The sequence below is a fragment of the Cydia pomonella genome, chromosome 10 (genome assembly GCF_033807575.1).
Source record: "Cydia pomonella isolate Wapato2018A chromosome 10, ilCydPomo1, whole genome shotgun sequence".
NCBI classification, from domain to species: Eukaryota; Metazoa; Arthropoda; class Insecta; order Lepidoptera; family Tortricidae; genus Cydia; species Cydia pomonella.
In genome coordinates this window covers 15,321,469-15,341,362 of record NC_084712.1, presented here as the reverse complement: position 1 = coordinate 15,341,362, position 19,894 = coordinate 15,321,469, and the positions used below count along the sequence as shown (strand labels likewise).

Here is a 19,894-nt window from a genome sequence, read left to right as displayed (position 1 = left end):
AGTATCTAAATGTAAGACTTAAAGACATAAATCTAATCTAATCTATTTCTTGTTGAATTTAGTTCTCTTTTTTGCAAATCCAAGCCCTATTAAAGTATTTACGTATTTAAATAATGAGATTATATTACCAGTTTCGAGACAATTGACCTACATTGTTTCACCTAATATGTTTTATATGCAGGACAACAAGAAGCGCGTGGTGTTCAAGCGACAGAAGTACCACTGCGTGTACGAGTACCCGCGCGAGCTGGCCGCCGTCGACGCCGACTCGCCCGCCTACCTGCCCGACCTGTCCACATACTCGGGTAAGCCATCGATATAATGCTGATTCTTCACAAGACCATTGAAAAAAGAAATTGAATAAAAAATAAAAACAATTTAATTTATTTGCATTTATTGCACAAGAGCGCCCGACCGTACATAAGAGTACGTTACAGACATTTATCTTTAAAATAATAATTATGCCTACATCGCGATATTACCCTGGTTAAAGATACTGTGTCAAATACTGTCAATGAAAGAATTAACAGTGCCATAGCCGCGTATTATTATCTAAAAGATGACTGTTTTTTTCAGAATGGGACCCCGGCAGCGCGGAGGAGGCGGAGCTGGGCTACGGGCAGCTGTTCGGCGCGGGCTCGCCGCTCGACCTGTTCCCGCTGCGCGGGCCCGTCGCCTTCGGAGCAGGTCACTAGCATACTGTCACATAACCACCACCTGTCTGCTTAAAATAACAACTTGTTAGTACAGATTAGGGTATCGGTACTTTTAAGGATGATTGAGGTACATAGTTAGATTATTTTTTTGTCACAAGAACATTTATTGCACATTTTATACTTCTTGATATAAGAGGGGTGAAAGAGAGATTGTTACACGGCATGGTAGCAAAATTATTTAGAGAGACACTGGGGCCCCCCCATTAAGCCATTCTATTTTGTAATTTTTCGCTTTGCTCTAAATTTAACGCACGCCCATTGATGTAATATAGCATTTTGATCCCTCGCAATACAATCAACTTTTTTTTTTTTAAGATTACGACGATGACTTCTTCATATCGTCCTCGGCCCGTCCGTTCGAGAGCCTCGGCGTGATGTCCACCACCAGCCAGTTCTTCCCCGGCATGCGCCTCAAGCCCCTGGAGCTCCCCGCCGCCGACGACTTCCCCCCGCCGCCCTCCCCGCTGGCCCCCCTGCCGCACACACGCGCGCCCTCGCTGGACTTCACCACCCCGGACTCCGGCGTCGAGGACATCACCCCCGGCTCCACCTCCGCCGACATCACCCCCGGCTCCACCTCCACCGACATCACCCCCGGCTCCACCTCCACGGACGAGGACTTTAAAACCAAGAAGCTCTCGGAGGTCACTCAGTGGCGCAGCATAGACAGCGGCAGCTCCAGCGAGTCCGTCAGCCCCAGCTCCCCCGGCGGCGAGGCCCTGGGCGGCCTGCGGCACACGCGCGACAAGCTCAAGCTGGACCTGCCGCCCAGCCCGCACATACCCTCGCCCAGGCACAGCAGGGTCTTCAACTTTGTGCTCGAGAAACCGAAGAGGCGCGCGGCGGACGACCGGTCACAAGTCGGCACGACCCCGCTCGTCATGACCGACGACACCCCCGTCGTGACCGGCTCCCTGCCCGTGTCCGACTGCGAGGACGTGCCCGTCCCGGAGCCGACCTTCTCCACCTTCGGCAAGACCGTCCCGCGGGCCGATCCGGAGCAGAAGATTATACTGACCGACGATGGAGAAAAGGCGGCCAGTCCTGTGAAGGAACCCGTCCGCGGGGAGGGCACGGTGCTGGACAGCGGGGACGAGGACTCGGGCATCGAGAGCAGCGCTAAAGCCACGCTGGAGCGCAAAACTCCCAACGTTTCTTAGGTATAATAGCGTAGCGGTGGCGTGGTGTCGAAATTGTTCGTAGATCGTGACGAACTCTCACTCACTTTCTTTAAGACCTGCGCAGGTGGCTCACGAGCATAACGACTCAGTAAGAAACTAAGCGGGGCCGAATAGCACTCTGCCTCGCTCTAACATATCCGGCCAATTGTTTTGTATCCTCTAGTATACGATTGCAGAGACTCCCCGTTTTGAACGATTATGAACTTGTAAAATAAAAAAACCTAAAATTATTTTAAAACACCCTAGCGAGAATCGGATTCCATACATTTATTACGCCGCGCCACTGGCGTAGATTGTTATAGCTCCGAGACCTATGGTCCGATCGTTACTCTAGCTGTTAGTATTACCGAGACTAGGTTACCTCAAAGCCTACGACGGTAATTCGTAGAAAAACATTGCCCTCTTGTCATTGTCAACTCAAATATGATGAAGCAACATTTAACTGACCATTAGGAGAGTCCAACTCATTTTTATGTTTCAGACAGTTGGTCACTTATTAGTATTTTATAATACATAAAATATCTCTCCCCCGTTTGTATTAAAGTATCTATTGTACGGGCAAGCGACCATCACGTCCGCAAGTTTTCAGTTTCTTTGAAAACATATTGAAGAAAGAGTTATTATATGCCATTTACACTACCGTTTAGTCGAAATAGCATGTTATTATTTTCTGTATCACATCATTAAATAATGTGTGATAGAAAAGTTCATTCATAGTTTTACTTGACATTCGCCGAAACAATGAACTTAGTATGTCAATATCTGATAGATAATTACCACTGCATAGAATATAACGATATCTGTAATTTAGCCAATCTAAAGCTACGTCCACTCTAGCATTTCGTATGAATGCTAAATACCAACAATATTTTAGGGAAACTACAGATGTAAGGTACAAATAACCGGCAGTATCTAATATAAGTGCTTTGATACGTTTACAGTCCCGTGAGGAAGCAGCCTAATTTTAATACAGTAGTACGATGGCCTATCCATTTTTGTAAAGTTTTAGCCCATTCTTATACTTGCTAGATTTTTCATACGTAAAGTGTTACTCTTATTTTAACATAGTGTAGAGTTGCGTTTGGCACGTACCTAAAGAGAACGCTATGATTAAAGATTATCAGCAACTATTTGTACACCAACGAAATTTCAGAATAGTACATTACGATACAAGTGCGAAAAATAGGAAATTCGAAACGAGTGGCGATAAATTAAAACACGACCGAAGGGAGTGTTTTAAATCGACACGAGTTGCGAATTACCTATTCGCACATGTATCGTACAACGTTTTACAGTATATATGGCCCTTTAAATGTTTGATACAGTAACGTAATATGCTAATTTTCGCACTAGTGCGGTAAAGTAACACCATATGTACTGTAAATATCTGTATATAAATCTCATGACAATATAATGGTGTCATAGAAGATCCTTTGTTTGTGTAGATAATGTGTTGCTGACTTTACTATTAGGCGCGAGAGTCGAAGGTTTCAGATGCTGTAAAATATAGGTATGTTTAAAATCGTTCTTCTAATAACCAAATAATAAAGTTGGGAGAAAACTACCTATATTTTACTCCATGTCTGTCCACTTATTAAACAAAGTCGCAGCTTGGAGGCAGAATCTCATTAGAATCTAGAGCGGAGACCCAAACGCGACTTAAGTTATTCAATGTCTAAATTATTTCATTTACGGTGATTTCACATACGCACAAGTGAATTCGCATCTTCCATCTATCGAACCTCGACATTATGAAAACTAAATTTAATATCGGTATAAAATTGAGGTTACAAAGCCAATTCTTAGTTAAGTGAAAATTTATATTAGATAAGGTAGGAGTAGATGTAAAGAGTTGTGGTGATTATTGCGTATTCGGCGCCGGCGGACTGGCCGTATGTATCTAGTGTACTAATAAAACATGTTACTGATCCAGTCATTGGCACCTTCGTATGTTTACGTACCGCCCATGGTTTTCTTAAGGTTAAAAATGTATGGCCAACTTTGACACCTATTTGCGAGAGGTTAAATAAGTGTGTTTTAGTTAGTGCAAGCAGCAACAAAAGTAGCTTAGTTATGCAGTGTTAAAATGGTCTCTATTGTTAAAGCAATAAGGTATTTGGCGCATGGTATACGTAGCTACCGCTTGCTGTACTGCACGCGCTGCGCACTCGCCTCGCCCGCGCCGGTCCCACGACACAGTATAATATGCAATACGTCCAAGTGTGAACCTAATGTGCAATTCTTCTCATTTCCATATCATGGTGTTTTAGTTATTTAGTTACTCAATGTAAATATAATTTAATGATCCAAGGAAAAATTTTAATATGAAATTTTATTGCTTATATGTATTGTACTACACGTTTATTGTTCTGAACATTATTTTTACAGTTTTAGAATGTTTTCGTTAATGTACAGTTGTAAATACGGTAGGAGTCCATTTTGTTATGATGTAGTGGAGGTTTCGCGTCAAAGTAATTCGTTCTGAACGCTTCAATCGAAATCTCTAGACGATTCCATTATACTACGTCGTTAAAGAACAAGGAATTATTTGATTGAATGAATTGTCCAATAATTATGGTATTTATTGTTTGTAAGTTGTTATTGATTTGTATGAACTGTCCGCAGTATTTCGTGAATGTGAACGTTGAAGGTTTTCCTATTGTGACTTTGTCTTGTCTTTTAAAAGTATTTCTATGGAGAAAAAAATAATGAATAAAACTCGTAACTCAATATAAGCCTTTTATTTAAATCAATACATCTTATCTTATATAACTACATTAAATAATGTCAACCCAATTAATACATTTTTGAGATTCAATTTCTATATAATCAATCAGGAATGTTAAATATATAGTTTTAGTTACAGATGTATAAAGTCATCATAAGCATTAAGTACAACTAGCGACCCGCCCCGGCTTCGCACGGGTTACATAAAACCCTATTGATAGGTGAAAACCGCATGAAAATTTGTTCAGTCGTTTTCGAGTTTATCGCGGACATACAGACAGAGAGACACACGGCGAGGGACTTGGTTTATAATATGTTCATAGTGATATTTAGTTCCGTTACATTTTCAAACATTGTTAATTTCGGTTTCTGGAACAAATATAATTCGCAACGAGTATAGTGTTGCCATGAAATAGCTCTGCTTGGTTTAGAAACTGTGGGAGAGATCGGTAACCACAACCACAGGTGACATTGGTGAAAAAGTAGAATTTGGAATTTATTGCACGAGAAGAAGGTAAACGATTGAATGGGTTTCCGAATGTCACAGGGAACCTAGCCAAGTGCTTGATCGTTTATAGAAAGCACTTGGCTTGAGTCAAACGAAACTTAAGTAAGTGTATGGAAATGATCACGTCACTTCGTTGCATCTGTCATCAATCATATCTCCTCGGTTATTGTTGGTGGTGGGACACCGTTGGGGACTCGAGCACTGTAGTATGAAGTCATGGTCGCCGCCAGATGATGACGAGGCCGGAGGCGTCGCTGGTGGCCAGCAGGCTCTCGTCGTAGCTGAAGCTGACGCCCAGCACCGGAGACGCGTGTCCTGCAACACGACCACCAGTTGAGAAGTACCCTCAATTCCTCACGGGACCCTATCAGAAATCGAACTTTACAAAATCTTTTTTTTTAAACCTAATTTGGCTAACAAACATAACGAAGACGACAAATCGCCAAGCGGAAACTATGCGTCGTTGAAAGAGTTCCATTCTGATCGGCATCAGCAGTTCCACTTCATCAAATATCACTTTTTAACACATTGAGTGCCGGGAACCCGCTCGGCGGGCGCTCGGTTCGTGGTAGGTTTCCTCTACAAAGCGGGAAAACGCTAGAATCGGCTACGCGTGTAGCGGTACGAAAACGTTGGCAGTGAATGCGTTAATGTAAATGCTTGATTGTTGATGAAAATACAAAAATCACTATAAGTATGTATGCCTTTCACATCATCAGAACTGAGTTTTGACCAAAACGGGACCGGACAGGGGACGGGATATATATATATATATATTCCATCAAAAAATAATTATTAAATCGGTTCAGAGATGACGGAGTTATGAAGTAACAAACATTTAAAAAAACAACCGAATTGAGAACCTCCTCCTTTTGAAATCTTGAAGTCGGTTGATAAAAAAAAGGAATAAAATGGTGCCTCGGTTATTCTTGCCGTGGTATGACCAAAACAATTGCATAAGATTCACATCAAAGGCATCATAATTCAGTCAAAGTGAACCTTCCACGCAGCACGCCGTGCGTCCACGGTGCCATTTGAATATGCAAACTAACTTGTGTAAAGAAGGTTCATATTCCTTGACTCTAAACGCTTTGTTTATGCGAATCCTACAATAACGATTGTCATAGATACCAGTGTTCTGATCAGTATAAACCTAAGAACCCAAACCCAGATCATACGAGTAATAACCATGAGAGACGAAATAAAGTCATGAATTCACCTACCAAATATCGCATTTGTTACTCGTAGACAGTAGGAATTCTGCACGTGACGTACGTGCAAACATTACAAGCAAGTACTAACTAACCTTGCAACTTATTAACCACGGGCTGGTTGGAAGTCCCCTCGATATCCAGAAAGTAGACGGTGGCATCTTCGCTCCCCGTCACCACGCACACGCCGCGCCGGAACGACATGATGGGACAGAAGGTCGACTTGACGCTGTGCTCGCGGTGCATGGTGGAGAATCGCTTCTTCAGAGCCAGGGTGCCGTCGCGATCCGCGATCCTGCAGATAATGTTTAGTAAATAATTATTTACCTAAGCTTAACGCATAGTATTCATGCACAGCAGGGTAACAGTTATTTGTTCTACTTGTGATAATTGTTCTTCTTCAGCTAATAAATAAAGCTTGTTACGTATTAGCTAAAGAAGACTGCGAGTTGTTTACAGCGGCTTGCAGTGCAGGGCTTATCGGGAGTCATCTAAATAATAGTAACAACAGTCGCCAACTTAACAGCCAAAGTCTCTGACTCAGGTGAGAGATTGCTGTGTCCAATTTTTGGAGGGCTCCCAGCATGCCGCGCTCCGTAGCTACCTATAAGACCTACCGGAACAGGTAGAGCGTGTCGGTGGCCGCGCTGGCGAGCAGCGCGGGATGGCGCGCCAGCCAGGGGCTCCAGCTGAGGCAGGACACGGCGCCGTCCACGCAGCAGCGGCGCAGCTTGCTCAGCGCTCCCCCGGCGCCCTCCAGGCGGTAGCTCACTATCACGCCCTGGAACAATGCTACTTTAAGTTTAAACCGATTTGACTGGTTTGTTCTAATTTACCAGTATATTTTTCCTTTCAGTGTATAGAAACGGAATGCATTACTATTTGACAAACACGGCCAAGCGCAATTCCAATGCAAATTTACCGTATAAAATTAAATTACCGCTTATAAAATAGTCGATTGGTTCATAAAAGTTGCTAAGCAGAGGTTTTCAAAATCAACAAAACACAACATTATTAAATAAGGAAGTGGTAACATTTTATACATCTCTCCTACTTAGACAATTGTTCTGTTTACTGTACTGTAGGTACTTATCAATTTAGAAATCTATGACTTGATAGAGCGTACCTTGTCGTTAGCAGCCCAAAACATTCGCCCGCTCGATTCGCAGGCTATCGAAAGTACTCGCCCGCCCAGAATGCTGCTCCCGCCTGAAAACATTATTACATAACATACCGGGTGGGCCCTTTAACAGGAGCATTAAACTGTAGGCTGTACCTACCCCTCAAGCTGACCAACATATGTTCAGATACTTTTAAAAATAACTTGTGTTTTGATTTTTACTACACTTTTCTAAGACGCAATGTATTGAATTTTGTTATGTTTAAAACGTGACAAGCAACGTCAATTACAATGATGATACAGTACATTGAAGACAATAATTAATTTGTATGAAAAATAGGAAGTCTAGACTTCATCATTTTTAAAAGTTGTTATACATAAGTTTTATCGTTTGAGGAGTACAATGCATGTTTTAATTATTTGCTCGTGTTACGGGGCCCACACAGCATAAATTGTCCAAACCAAATCAGATATGCTTCATCAATCAATTCAGAAATCATTCAATGCCAAAATTGATCTTATAGTTCCTCAGAATAAATTTACCTCCTTCATAATTTCCGATTTCTCCTAACTGTTGGTTAATCACGATGTCTGTAAGTGCAATAGCTAATTACAAATAATAGCAAAGAGAATTTGAAATAGAGGTGTATTGTCAAAGAAAACTTTGTAGCCACATAAATTTACTGCAATCTTTCGACACATGATTAAAACTTTTAGACCGCCATTTGACTTTGATCCTTATTCTGTCACTGATATGTGTTAAATATCAAAAAGTGGCACCATCTTACTGGGCACAACATAAAGGTTATGGCGCCATCGCACGATGCTGTGTCAAACCTTTGGCCTTTGATTTTTTAGATGGCGCCACTCTTTGATATGTTTTAACATATTTAACACATATCCGTATAAGAATAAGGATCAAAGTCAAATGGCGTTCTAAAAGTTTTAATCATGTGTCGAATGATGGCAGTAAACTTACTGTGGCTACAAAGTTTTACAACCACCTCTATTTCAAGTTCTCTTTGATAATAGTTTGTCTTACCTCTCGGGTATATTCCTGTGGACACGTTCAACACTTCCACCATCCCCTTCGCGTTGCCTGCCTGGTGAACTCATTAAAGAATTATGATGGTAAGCATTATTCATAAACATTCACATTAAGTTCGAGTACATAAATGCTTTGTTGAGATTTAAAAAAAAAAAGTATTGTGAAACCCGGTCCCGGTTATTTTATTTAATTATCATTCGAGATAACAATGACATTCAATTTATTATTATTTTTAACTTTATAGACGATTTTTTTTTATCAATTAGCCTTAAATTATAAAATAAAATAAAAGGGTAAATTATATATGTCATCATTCTAAAACCAAATTAAATTACTTTCTATGAAAATATTTTTATTTTGGGTTATTTCAAGTAGACTCACTACTATCTAAACTATAAACCGAAATAAAAGACATAAGAAGGAAAATATGACCAAGGCCCCCAGTGTCCAGAGCTGTTCAAACTCAAACCAGCGTCCTCTGTTTACGCGACCGATGCCTTGACCGCTCGACCATTCGATCACAGTGGCATGGGTAGAATATGACATTTATTTCGGTTTATATGGATCATACCGAAAAAGTTCTGATATTGGGAGCACTCTTATTTAATAGACTATAAATAAACGTATGTGCTACGTTTATTTATAGTAGATAATAGCACAGCGCGGTAGATTCTCGCGGCCTTTGATGAGGGGAATAAAAGAAAAATATTAATGCTGCGAAATTGTAGGTAGTTTAATATGGCTAAAATTAATTGGTTACAATGCGTAATATTATATACTTTTAGCGTCTAGGAAAAATAATGAAGTGTGCTGTTAGGAAATCAGTAGAGAGTCCGATGTCTTAGCGACAGCCGCAAGTCTTAACCTTCATATACGGAATATTTCCGGTGACTATAGTTTTGTCGTGGTCATAATACGCCATGTTGACAGACTCGAATTTTGTTGGCACGCAGCACGGTTTGTTATCTTTCAGCTTGAGTAACATGAAAGCGTACGGGTATAGGCGTTGAAGTTGACAGGTGCCCGCGCAGAAGCCCGCGTCGTAGTGCGGCGGTGCGATGACCCAGTCCCAGCCCAAGTCGGCAAAGCTCAGGTTGAAAGAACGCCGTTGGCAGAGCGAGTCTTCGTATCTTGGCTCGCTAGGTGTGGGAGGCGGCGAGGCGTTCCACGGCGCTAACGGACGCTCGACGACTTCAGCCTAAGGATGTAAAGCATGTTTGAATATTAGGTATAGCGTCAAGCAGGAACCAATAGGGTTAACAGACAAAGCAACCTCCCACAACTGGGCATTCCCATTATTTGACTGGCACGTCTTGCTGGCAATAGTCCATTGGACGGTTTGAGAAGCAGCCGAGTTTCCCACCACCTAGCGCGTTAGCCACTTACTAAGTCTATACCTAAGTTTATAGTTTGCCTTCAATTGTTCTTATCATTAATTTTAATAATCTAGAATTCTAGATTTACACTGAGGTCACTGAACTATCAACATGTTTTTGTTTTTAGACATTCGGCGTCAGCTCATTCTTTTCCAAAGCTGCAGTATTTTCACTGCAACTATACTCGTTTTACAGCTGCTATTATTGGTATTTTTTTAACATTTAAAAGTAAAATTCAACTTAGAAAGCAGCTGTCATACACATCACAATAAAAATTCTATAAAGACGAACGCAGGGGAGCATTGGTTTCAGTCACCACTACTAGAATCTGATCAGATCAATTCGTTTGCGACTTTACGTACAACATCATTAAAAAATAATAATGAGGCAGGTAGTACTCACCAATACCTTCTTCTCTGACGGTGCAGCAGAGACGGTCAAGCACAGTGCAACCACAGCATACACAAACGACCGCATCTTCAACTCTTCTATACGTTTGAGAGTCCCGAAATTTACGCACCGTTGAAGACCGCACAAGGAATGTCTATTTTTTTGGATCAGACAGACAACCAATTCCAGGCATTTAAGACAAAGCAAGGAAAACTCTAAGACAAGTAAAGTCAAATGACGCTAAATATCTGATCTGATCTCAAGACGGGCACCCAATGTACTGATCGGAGTTCTCAATGCGAGCTCGCATGACCCTATATTTATACACTTGTTCGGGGTTTTCATTCATAGCACAATCGGATTAAGACCAACCTCGAAATTTCTAGAACAGTCATGAAATTTGGTATGTATATAAATTAAAGGCCCCCTTTTCATGGCTACACCATTTGACATTTGGGAACCTCGAGGAATCGCAGCCATCATGGAAAATGTGTACCATCCAGGAGAAATTCGCGTTTTACTCAAAATCTACGTTCTTCACAAAAATATCGTGTAACATTCAAGCTTATTAAATTCTACGCATAATAAAAAGTCCCAGACATCTCTGCGGAAAAAATACATCTTGCTATTAAAATCACTTGTTGAACCCAGATTAAGCGCTTATACACTTGCAGGGGACATTCTCTTAATAGAAAACTCGGAGGAATAGGAATTCCACTTTTTACTATACATTTGTACGTGATCTACCCCAATATTAACATTTTACTCGACTACGACTTAACCAGAAAGTAGCTTAGGATACTGGACGGATTTTTTTAAATGACATATCGGTAGATTCCTCTTACCCTTCACAACTTGTTTACACTTGTTTTATTACAGAAAAATTAAACCAACCTAATTTATATACATAACGAATTTCATGACTGTTCTAGAGATTTCGAGGTTGCTCTTAATCCGATTGTGCTATCATTTGTACAGCAATTTTTAAATTAAGAATGCTGAATAAAACGTTGCCAAGTGCGAATCTAATGAATTCGTACATTTCACCTCGCAAATTGTCCGTTGACATTGAATATTACTACTGGGGCATTCAACGTAATTGTCCACCGCAAGTTCTGTTACAAATTCAAATGGAGATTGCGCATAGGGAGTTTATTTTTCTGTGACATAAAGGACTCACTTAATATTTAGAAAAGTAGTCAACGATTCATAATGCAGAACCAAACTTTAATACGTGAAAGTCAGAATGGCGGGTGTACCTAAATAAAAATAATTGAAAAGCATACCATATTTTTGTACCTAATTTGTACTATTTAGTACCTCCATTAAAAAAAATTGTACCTCACGGTACGTAAAGTTATCATCAAAAAACAGTACACCCGCCATCCTGACAGTCAGAATGGCGGGTGTACTTTATTACGCTATGTTCCCGTGGTTATTGATAAATTCTCTAAGCCAAATTTTTGTACCTTCATATTCAATTATAATATGAGTCATTTTATTTGTGCTTTCCAAGTTTTACTCATTTTATATTTTGCTTGCTATTACAATTTTGCAGGCGTTATAATTTTTCAAGTTATCTATTTCATTTTTAAGAAAAAACGCTAAGGTACAATTATTTTTATTACTAAATCTTGGCGTAATAAAAATAATTGTACCTTAGCGTTTTTTCTTAAAAATGAAATCGACAAAAATATGGTATGGTTTTCATTTAATTTTATTCAGGTACACCCGCCATTCTGACTATCACTTTAATACACCATAAAAAAAAGAAACGTTTGTTATGGACAAACAAATATCGTTGAAGAAATATTGTGCATACATTACATATTCGTAGATCTCAAATACTAAAATGACAGTTAGATTGGTAATTTTATTATACAATAAGTCTGTTTTTGAATCAATTTTGTACTAAAATTATTAAATTGGGGCAATCGAGCAATTTCAATATCTGGGACATCAAAATAAACCTTAATGGGCCCATGTCGACTTGATCTTAAAAATTATAAGTCTATCTATCGCTATAATACATGAGTGGCATTAATCATAAGCGTCTGTCAAGTCTAACAACCAGTTCATAATCATTTGACCCTATCATTTGTCAGAAAGAGACAAAATTTTACACATTCGCGACCGCTAGCACTGTTTGTAGGCGCTTTTCCCTACAAACGGGAATAACCGTGTTATCGGCTTCACTCGTAGCGTATAGATCGCGCTGGCAGGGAATGAGTTAACATAGGTTTTAATTATTATGAATAAGGGTGTAAAAAGGATACAATGACCATATTGTTATTGGCGGGCTGAAACGCGACTGCCAGCAGCGGCGCGCGCATCTGGTCCTGCACGGCGCGCAGGCGCGCGCGCCGCGCCACGTCCCACACCACCAGCAGCCCGTCCAGCCCCACCGACACCACCAGCTCGTTGGACGCCGACCAGTCGCAGCCTACACACACGGGCTAAACGTCAGCCACTTTACACTGGGACTTTGCCAGCCACGTCATAAGGGATGGTAAGCGGAGCAGTCACCCGCAACTACCCGAGCAGATCTTTTTTTTACATCAGACGAGGACATTCCAAAGATCTGCCGCCCGGAGCCTTGCAATGATTAGCTTAGAACCTGAAGGTTAGGTGGCTACCTGTGACGGGCTGCGTGTGTCCCTCCAGCACGAAGCTGACGCGCGGCGGGGACGCCGTCACGTCGCAGATGGAGACGGACCCGTCGTGTGACGCGCACGCCAGTTTTGAACGGTCGTTGTTGGCAAACTTCACTACACTCACTTGCTCAGAGTGCTGAAATTAAACTACTGGTTATTGGAATTGATCTCATGTTTCAAAGGTATTTTATGGTAGGTTGATGGTTGTGGCCACGACTAATTTTATAACACGCAATAGTTTATGGAAATTCATGAAGGTTCACTTTTTTTTAAATTGTGATCTCATCAAAAACATTTTCATGTAAAATGTTGCCAAGACGAAACTATAAAGCTCGCATTATCAAAAAGTTATCAGATCTCTTGTAGAACCAAGCTTGTAACTCTACAAGCCCTAACTTCACAAACTACGTTTTAGTCAAAATATATGGGTTCTAAAAAACGAGGAAACGCTTCGAAAAAAGGTAGGTAGGTAGTGCCCCTGCGCTTCGCTTTGCTCGTCTTGGCGGACAGATTGTTAAAGGTAACGGTCAAGATTAAAATGTAAAAAACATATTTGTATATTATTTTGCAACCAACGGATAACTGTTATTGGCCTAATACTATGTAAAAATACCTATGTAAATTATATATCTATGGCTGTTGTTGTCCTGAATACCAATAAAATAAAACATTATTCAAGCCTTCAATCTAAAAATACTGCATAAGAAAAAAATACAAAAAGACGATGTTATATACGAGTAGGGTAGTCATTTTTGCTATATAAAAACTAAGTCTGCCCGAAAATATAAACGAGTGATGAAGGCATTCAAAACATTTCAACAAGGTAACAATTAGGTACTTTATAAAGGCTGCAATAAATAAATACATCTACCTATTTATTTTTAAGCAATTAATCATAATAAATAAATAAATTTTGAGGGCAATCTTACACAGATTGACCTAGGCCCAAACTAAGCAAACCTTGTACTATGAGTACTAGGCGATATACATACTTATAAATAGATAAATACATATATTTAGAATAATTATAAAAAGCAATTATTATTCTGACCTGGTCAAAAATATGGTGTACTCCAGTGAATGCATAGTTCTCTGATATCGACATTTCATTTTTCTTTTTGTTGTTGGAGCTCTGAGGGAAGTCATCAAGTGCCAGACTTGCCTGGAATATTTTACAGAAAAATATTTAAAGTTGAAATGTATATGAACATGTATCCAACTGTTAAAAAAAAAACTATATTCTGCAAAGAAATGTTCAATTGTTAATTGGGTTGAATTTCATTTGTCCGAAAATTTAGGTTGTAATTATATTGAACAATTGTGTAAATTATAATGCACAATGGGTGGTTAAATAACTATTATAATTATATTCAGCTCACATAGCATAGCTAGGTAATTGAGATTTGCTAACTTAATAATGAATTCTAGTGACATGTGTTAAATATATTTTAAATGTTTTTCTTTCAGGATTTACGATGTACTGTACCTTACTGCTAGATCTTTGGCGTGAGGAAGCTGAGCTGATTGATATATTGTCTTGGACACCATAGCGGCGCTGCAGCAGCTGGCTCCGGACGTGCAGGTACTTCTTTATGGTCTCTATGTCCTACAATACAACACTTAACCTAAGGCCCACCATACAAAGTTTTCCTATTTTTAATTTGAACCTTGTCGTATTATAAATCGGGATTAATTTCGTTTCTTTGAGAATGCAATGAAACAAAAGGATTTCTGCTTTCTTTGTTTCATGAAAATTAACCCGAATATGGGCAGTCAGGGGAAATAATTCGTGGTTTTGTAAATTGGTACAATTATACCTTGTGGTTTCCAGATGCACCTACTTAAAGTCCTCGAGGGTGGGGGTTGTGCTGAGGGTGTAGGAGGAGATTGAAGGTACCTTTTTTCAGATTTTTGCTCATATCTTCAATCTGTACAAATAGCATTATAATTACTTCGGACAAAAGTTTTACCATTACATTTCCTACGAATTTGGTTATGATTGTTTTTACTCTACGATCAATACTTTAGGAGCTACAGGGTGTTTAAGTTGACAAAGAGACAATAATAGGCGATTTAAGAAAACGTACTTTTTTTCGTAGTTGTTCATCATAACTCAAATTTTTAGTTTAGAATAAGCAAGCTTAGTCACCTACTGACCAAATATACAAAAAACCGGCCAAGAGCATGTCGGGCCATGCTCAGTGTAGGGTTCCATAGTTACCCATCCGTCAAAATATACTTTTAGCAAAAATTAAAAAACGGCTAAACCAATCAGGTTCGCTATAGTTTTCCTTGAAAGTCATTACTGAGCTTTACTTTCACGATTTTTTTTATATTTTTTAGACCCATGGTTCAGAAGTTAGGGAAAGTACAGGGGGGGGGGGAAATATGTTTTTCCTTTCAGAGTAATAATTTCCAAAAAAAGTATGATTATCAAAAAACAAATTCTTGAAGACCTTTATTACTTTTGAAAGACCTACAGAACGATACCCCACCAGCGGGTTGTACCGAAAAAAACATTTATTCCCACTTTTGATCTAGGGGCCCTAAAAAATTTGTTTTCTTCTAGTTTTTATTTTACGATTTTATAGGTGTTTTTAGGGTTCCGTAATCAACTAAGAACCCTTATAGTTTCACCATGTACATCTGTCTGTCTGTCCGTCCGCAGCTTTCTCCGTGATTGTTAGTGCTAGAGAGCTGAAATTTAATGTTCCCTAAGTTCGTTGAATATCATGTATAAAAATCCAGAGTGAGAATAGAAATTTTATGGTAAAACTTATGTCTGAAGTAATTATAATGCTAGGATATTCAAGATATGAGAAAATTTGAAAAAGGTACCTTGAACTCCCCCCTACACCCTTGAGGAATTTTAGTATGTTTATCTTGAGACCAAAAGGTTGACTATACCAATTTACCTACACAAATTATTTCTTCTGATTTTATCAATTTTCTTGAGCTAATTACAATATGTACATTCTAATGTACAATGAGCCTTATGAGGATAAATTTCTATTTATATTTCTATACAAAATGAATTTATAAAACATTAAGGTATTTTTACATGTCTCTTTTGGTTTTTGTGTTACTAAAAGTCATTTATAGCCTGTGTGTATGACACAGGACCACCAATGTATATTTTGTAAAAAAGAGAAATATATTGTCAGGTGAAAACCAAAACTCACAAATTACCACCACAAGTTCATAGCCATAGTGAAACATATAAATACCTGAATAAGGTTGATGTTTGTTTAATTATTATTTAGTTATTAGTGAATTTTGATTGTCACATGACAATATATAGATAAAGAAAAAAAATTGAATGGATCAAATTGAAAAACCAAATACATACTTATGGTTAAAGCTAACACAATATATTACATTTAACTAATCCACATACACAATACTAATTTGTATGAAATTCTTGATTATGCCAGCACATTCCGGGATTCAGTAAGTACTCTAGAAAGATAATTCTTATCATGGTATTTTAACAAAAAACAATTAATATGAACTTGAAATACCATCTTTATTTCGCAGTAAATGCTTATCTAGTAACTACTAAGTAATTAAAAGTTCAGTGTTTGTTTGCAGCCTGATAACTGCCTCCTTTGTATGTTTTCAAATAAATTCCAAGAATATTTCAATTTTAAATGCTTTGACAAGCCTGTTTTCCTTGAAGTTCTTATTTGCAAGTACAGATAACTTTATTATAGTGAGAATCTGTATTAATAAATATACAAATTACCTCCGGGTCATGGAAAGGTCTGACATCTGGAGGTTATTTGTTTAAGAATGGCTCTTAATATAGTTTCTTGGAACTTACATAGGAGATAGAGTTTGGTATGATGAAGTAGTACACTGTTTAAAATTCAGATTTAACCCAATTAGGCCTAGTTTTATAATTCCCCTCTAATTTGAAGGGTCTGTCTTTTTGTAAAAAAAATGTGCTTGTATCATTCTAGGGATGAAGTTACCAAGTAGACCCCAGACTACTAGTAACTTACTTTGAATTTAGCATTCTCCCTCAGCAATTGGCTGCGTCGTCGTATGTACAAGGTTTCTGTAAACATAATGAGAACAATGCTACTTACTTGTACAAGTATTTCAATATCTATCATATACAAGTAAGCATTTACATATATGTATGTGATTTCAATGGAATATTACTACAGTATTAATGATTAATAAATGTTTCTTACTGAAGTTGGGATTATTCGGAGCCCTGTAAGCATTGAAGCGAGCGTCTAAAGCAAATATTTGTTGTTGAAAGGCTGCCGCCATGTTTATTACTTTATTTTAATTGTTTTCTATAATGTGATATAACCATTTTTTTAATTCATAGAGATAATATAACGTTTTACTTCCTAAATAAGTCGTAAAAATAAATGAAAACAAATCGAAATCAGGAACACAACACAGTAAATAATGACATTTCTGTTCTTTTGACGGATGACAGTGACAACGTCATTTTGGTCAATTTAGTGGCGATTTTAAATATATCTGAAACAGTCCATCCTGCTTCCCACACGGGATTTTTTTGACGTAACTGAGGGCCTACCACAGTTTATGGGCCTACCGCGAACCAGTCTCTAACTAAGTAATAAGAGTGACATAATAAGAGTGACAGAGAAAAATGCCCGCAATTGACGAACTTCGATTTTTGCGGTTATAGCCCATGTACATCATCATTTGGAGTTATAATTTGTTGTAATCTTAAAAAAATAAAAAGTAATCGCCGAGTTCCCTCAAAAATATAATTGCGTATTTTTATAAGCAATATTCCTATTTTTAGCTTTTGTGCATTATTACAAATGTTTAAAGTGCATTTTAGACCTTTGTTCGTGTTTTTTTCCCCATCGAGCGAATGTCAAAAAAATCAGGATTCGAATCGCTAAACAAGTCCCCCGAGAAAATCCTCAAGGTGGCTTATTAAATTTTTCAAAAACTCCGTTTTCTGAACCTACGGCACCTTAAACAAAAAAGTGTAAGGCCTCATTCACACGATAGCTGAAAAAGCTTTGCGCTAAAACCAGGGGGCCTACAGCGAAAACCAAAATTGGCAAATTGCGGAGATCTTTTTCTTTTACTCTCAGTAAGACGTTAGAGTGACAGAAAAATGCCCGCAATTGACGAACTTCTATTTTCGCCGTTATAACACAGGTACAAGTTATCAATTTGCGGCATTCAAGCGCTTTTATGACGCGCGTTGAAAAATCGTTCGTGCAAATGAGGCCTTACGCTCAGTGAGGCTTTAATTTATTACTATATGTTGTTTTGTTTCTCGAATAAATATTTTTCATTTCAAATTTTTTTATAATAAAATCTAATCTTCTGTTCAAAAGGCTCGCTCTAATCCCCGCCATCGCTCTAATGCCAACAAGGCTATCAAATTTCAACCGTTTAGGGCAAATATTATATACATAATATTACAATATAGAGTACCCATACCTACCCTACCAGAAATCTGCTATTTTACAATTACAATTTATGAAATAAGTAAAGAACATCTTTACTGCCTCATTGCAATTGCCCGAAGACGGCTCTGCTGGGGCGGAGTAGGTACAAAAATACGAGGGCTCTCTACATCTGAATCTCGCATCTCTACATGTAATGTTGGGCAAAAAAATAAATAACCGAGAAGCTAATAAAAAACCGAAATACTTTTCTACGAAACTTATTGCTTTGCGTCTAGATTCGAATCTGCCATTGCCATGAGTTTATACTGTGAACCGTTTTATTACCAACTTACCCATTAAACCCGCGTAGCACCTTTCAAAAGATATCATCCATACGGAAAAGTAATAAAACCGAAGACAATCCCAAGAACGAGTTTCCAATAAAAGTCAGTGTCAAAGGTCGCATTAAACATTTCCAGATAACTGAAGCACCTTACACGGCCTGTGCAAAAGCCATTTATCATTGGGCCACAAAAAGCTTGTTGCGTCCTTGTCACTCGCGTGCGCGAGAGACGAGAGGCCGGCAGTTTCCCGGAATCCTTATTTCCGATTCGGAATCGGCGGCGCTGTGATACCGAGAAGTTCCGAGGCGTTATTCTGGGACGTAAACCCGCGCTAGCGAGTCGTTATAAATAATCAGAATGCGTAAAGAGAAGTCGGTGACCCCCAATTACGACACAATCCGTATTTATTCTACCGGGAAACGCTTATTCTGTTTCTTAAGGGACTATTATATTTTTCATGGAAATACACTTGTATATTGAAATTTGAAACGAGCGTTATAGGCATCAGCTTACACGCTTCTTATAATAATCAATCCCTCGGCTGTCAGATTAATCAGTTGTAATATAATAAAAACATGGTAGGTACTTTCTATCTTCGATGAACTACGAGCTCGATCTGCGTGTTCGTTATTTAAAAAAAGTTTGTTTTAACTGTGACATACTACCCTACTAACTACATACTACCTACACACTACCTACCATCTACTATACTATACACTACCTACTGTACTATAGTCTGGCAAACACAACTTGTCAGTCAGTAAAAACCAGGAAAATTATACTCATCCCTGTCTTTTGGGTGCTAGTACAGTCAGCATCAAAAAAGTATCTACCATTCTGTAACAGCTTAACCAAAAGTGATAGTTCTATATGTAGAACAATTAAGACTATAAATGTTATACTTTTGAACGTAAATTTGAGAGTTTTATCTATATTTGGAAGAGTTATCCGGAATATCAGATACTTTTGGCGCGTTGTTTCATCCGCTACTATTGATGCTGACTGTACTAGCGTAAGATAAAGACGGTATGATTATCTCTATGTTTGGATTGAGACTGAGCCAAACTATATGTGAGGCAGTTTCGCAGTCAGCTGGTTATACCTATAAGAGTTTAAACTCCCCAACAAGCTAAGTAAATATGATGAGAGCAAACTTTTGTAAATACAAAATAAATCTTAGACTTGTCAGAATAACAGGTATATTATGTGCATTAAATAAATTT

At 38.6% G+C, this 19,894-nt stretch overlaps 3 protein-coding genes across 3 annotated transcripts in view; 1 reads left to right on the top strand and 2 right to left on the bottom strand.

Annotated features, from left to right (window-relative positions):
- The window catches only part of LOC133522247 (uncharacterized), an 87,717-nt gene extending 83,085 nt beyond the window's left edge, over positions 1–4,632 (top strand). Inside the window, exons 17-19 of the mRNA XM_061857518.1 lie at positions 182–305; positions 577–687; positions 1,032–4,632. Of these exons, the coding sequence (XP_061713502.1) occupies positions 182–305; positions 577–687; positions 1,032–1,876 (1,080 nt within the window). The 3' untranslated portion in view covers positions 1,877–4,632. The remainder of the gene's footprint in view (positions 1–181; positions 306–576; positions 688–1,031) is intronic.
- Positions 4,624–17,380, bottom strand: LOC133522241 (WD repeat-containing protein 13-like). The gene is made up of 11 exons (XM_061857509.1): positions 17,131–17,380; positions 16,936–16,991; positions 14,418–14,537; positions 13,983–14,093; positions 12,914–13,067; positions 12,554–12,720; positions 8,506–8,566; positions 7,470–7,552; positions 6,961–7,124; positions 6,439–6,638; positions 4,624–5,447 (listed from the first exon to the last, which is right to left on the bottom strand). The coding sequence occupies exons 1-11, from the start codon at positions 17,210–17,212 to the stop codon at positions 5,347–5,349; spliced, it is 1,299 nt and encodes a 432-aa protein (XP_061713493.1). The 5' UTR covers positions 17,213–17,380; the 3' UTR covers positions 4,624–5,346.
- Positions 9,224–11,875, bottom strand: LOC133522244 (growth/differentiation factor 8-like). The gene is made up of 2 exons (XM_061857514.1): positions 10,290–11,875; positions 9,224–9,709 (listed from the first exon to the last, which is right to left on the bottom strand). The coding sequence occupies exons 1-2, from the start codon at positions 10,362–10,364 to the stop codon at positions 9,353–9,355; spliced, it is 432 nt and encodes a 143-aa protein (XP_061713498.1). The 5' UTR covers positions 10,365–11,875; the 3' UTR covers positions 9,224–9,352.
- Positions 17,381–19,894: the final 2,514 nt, after the last annotated feature.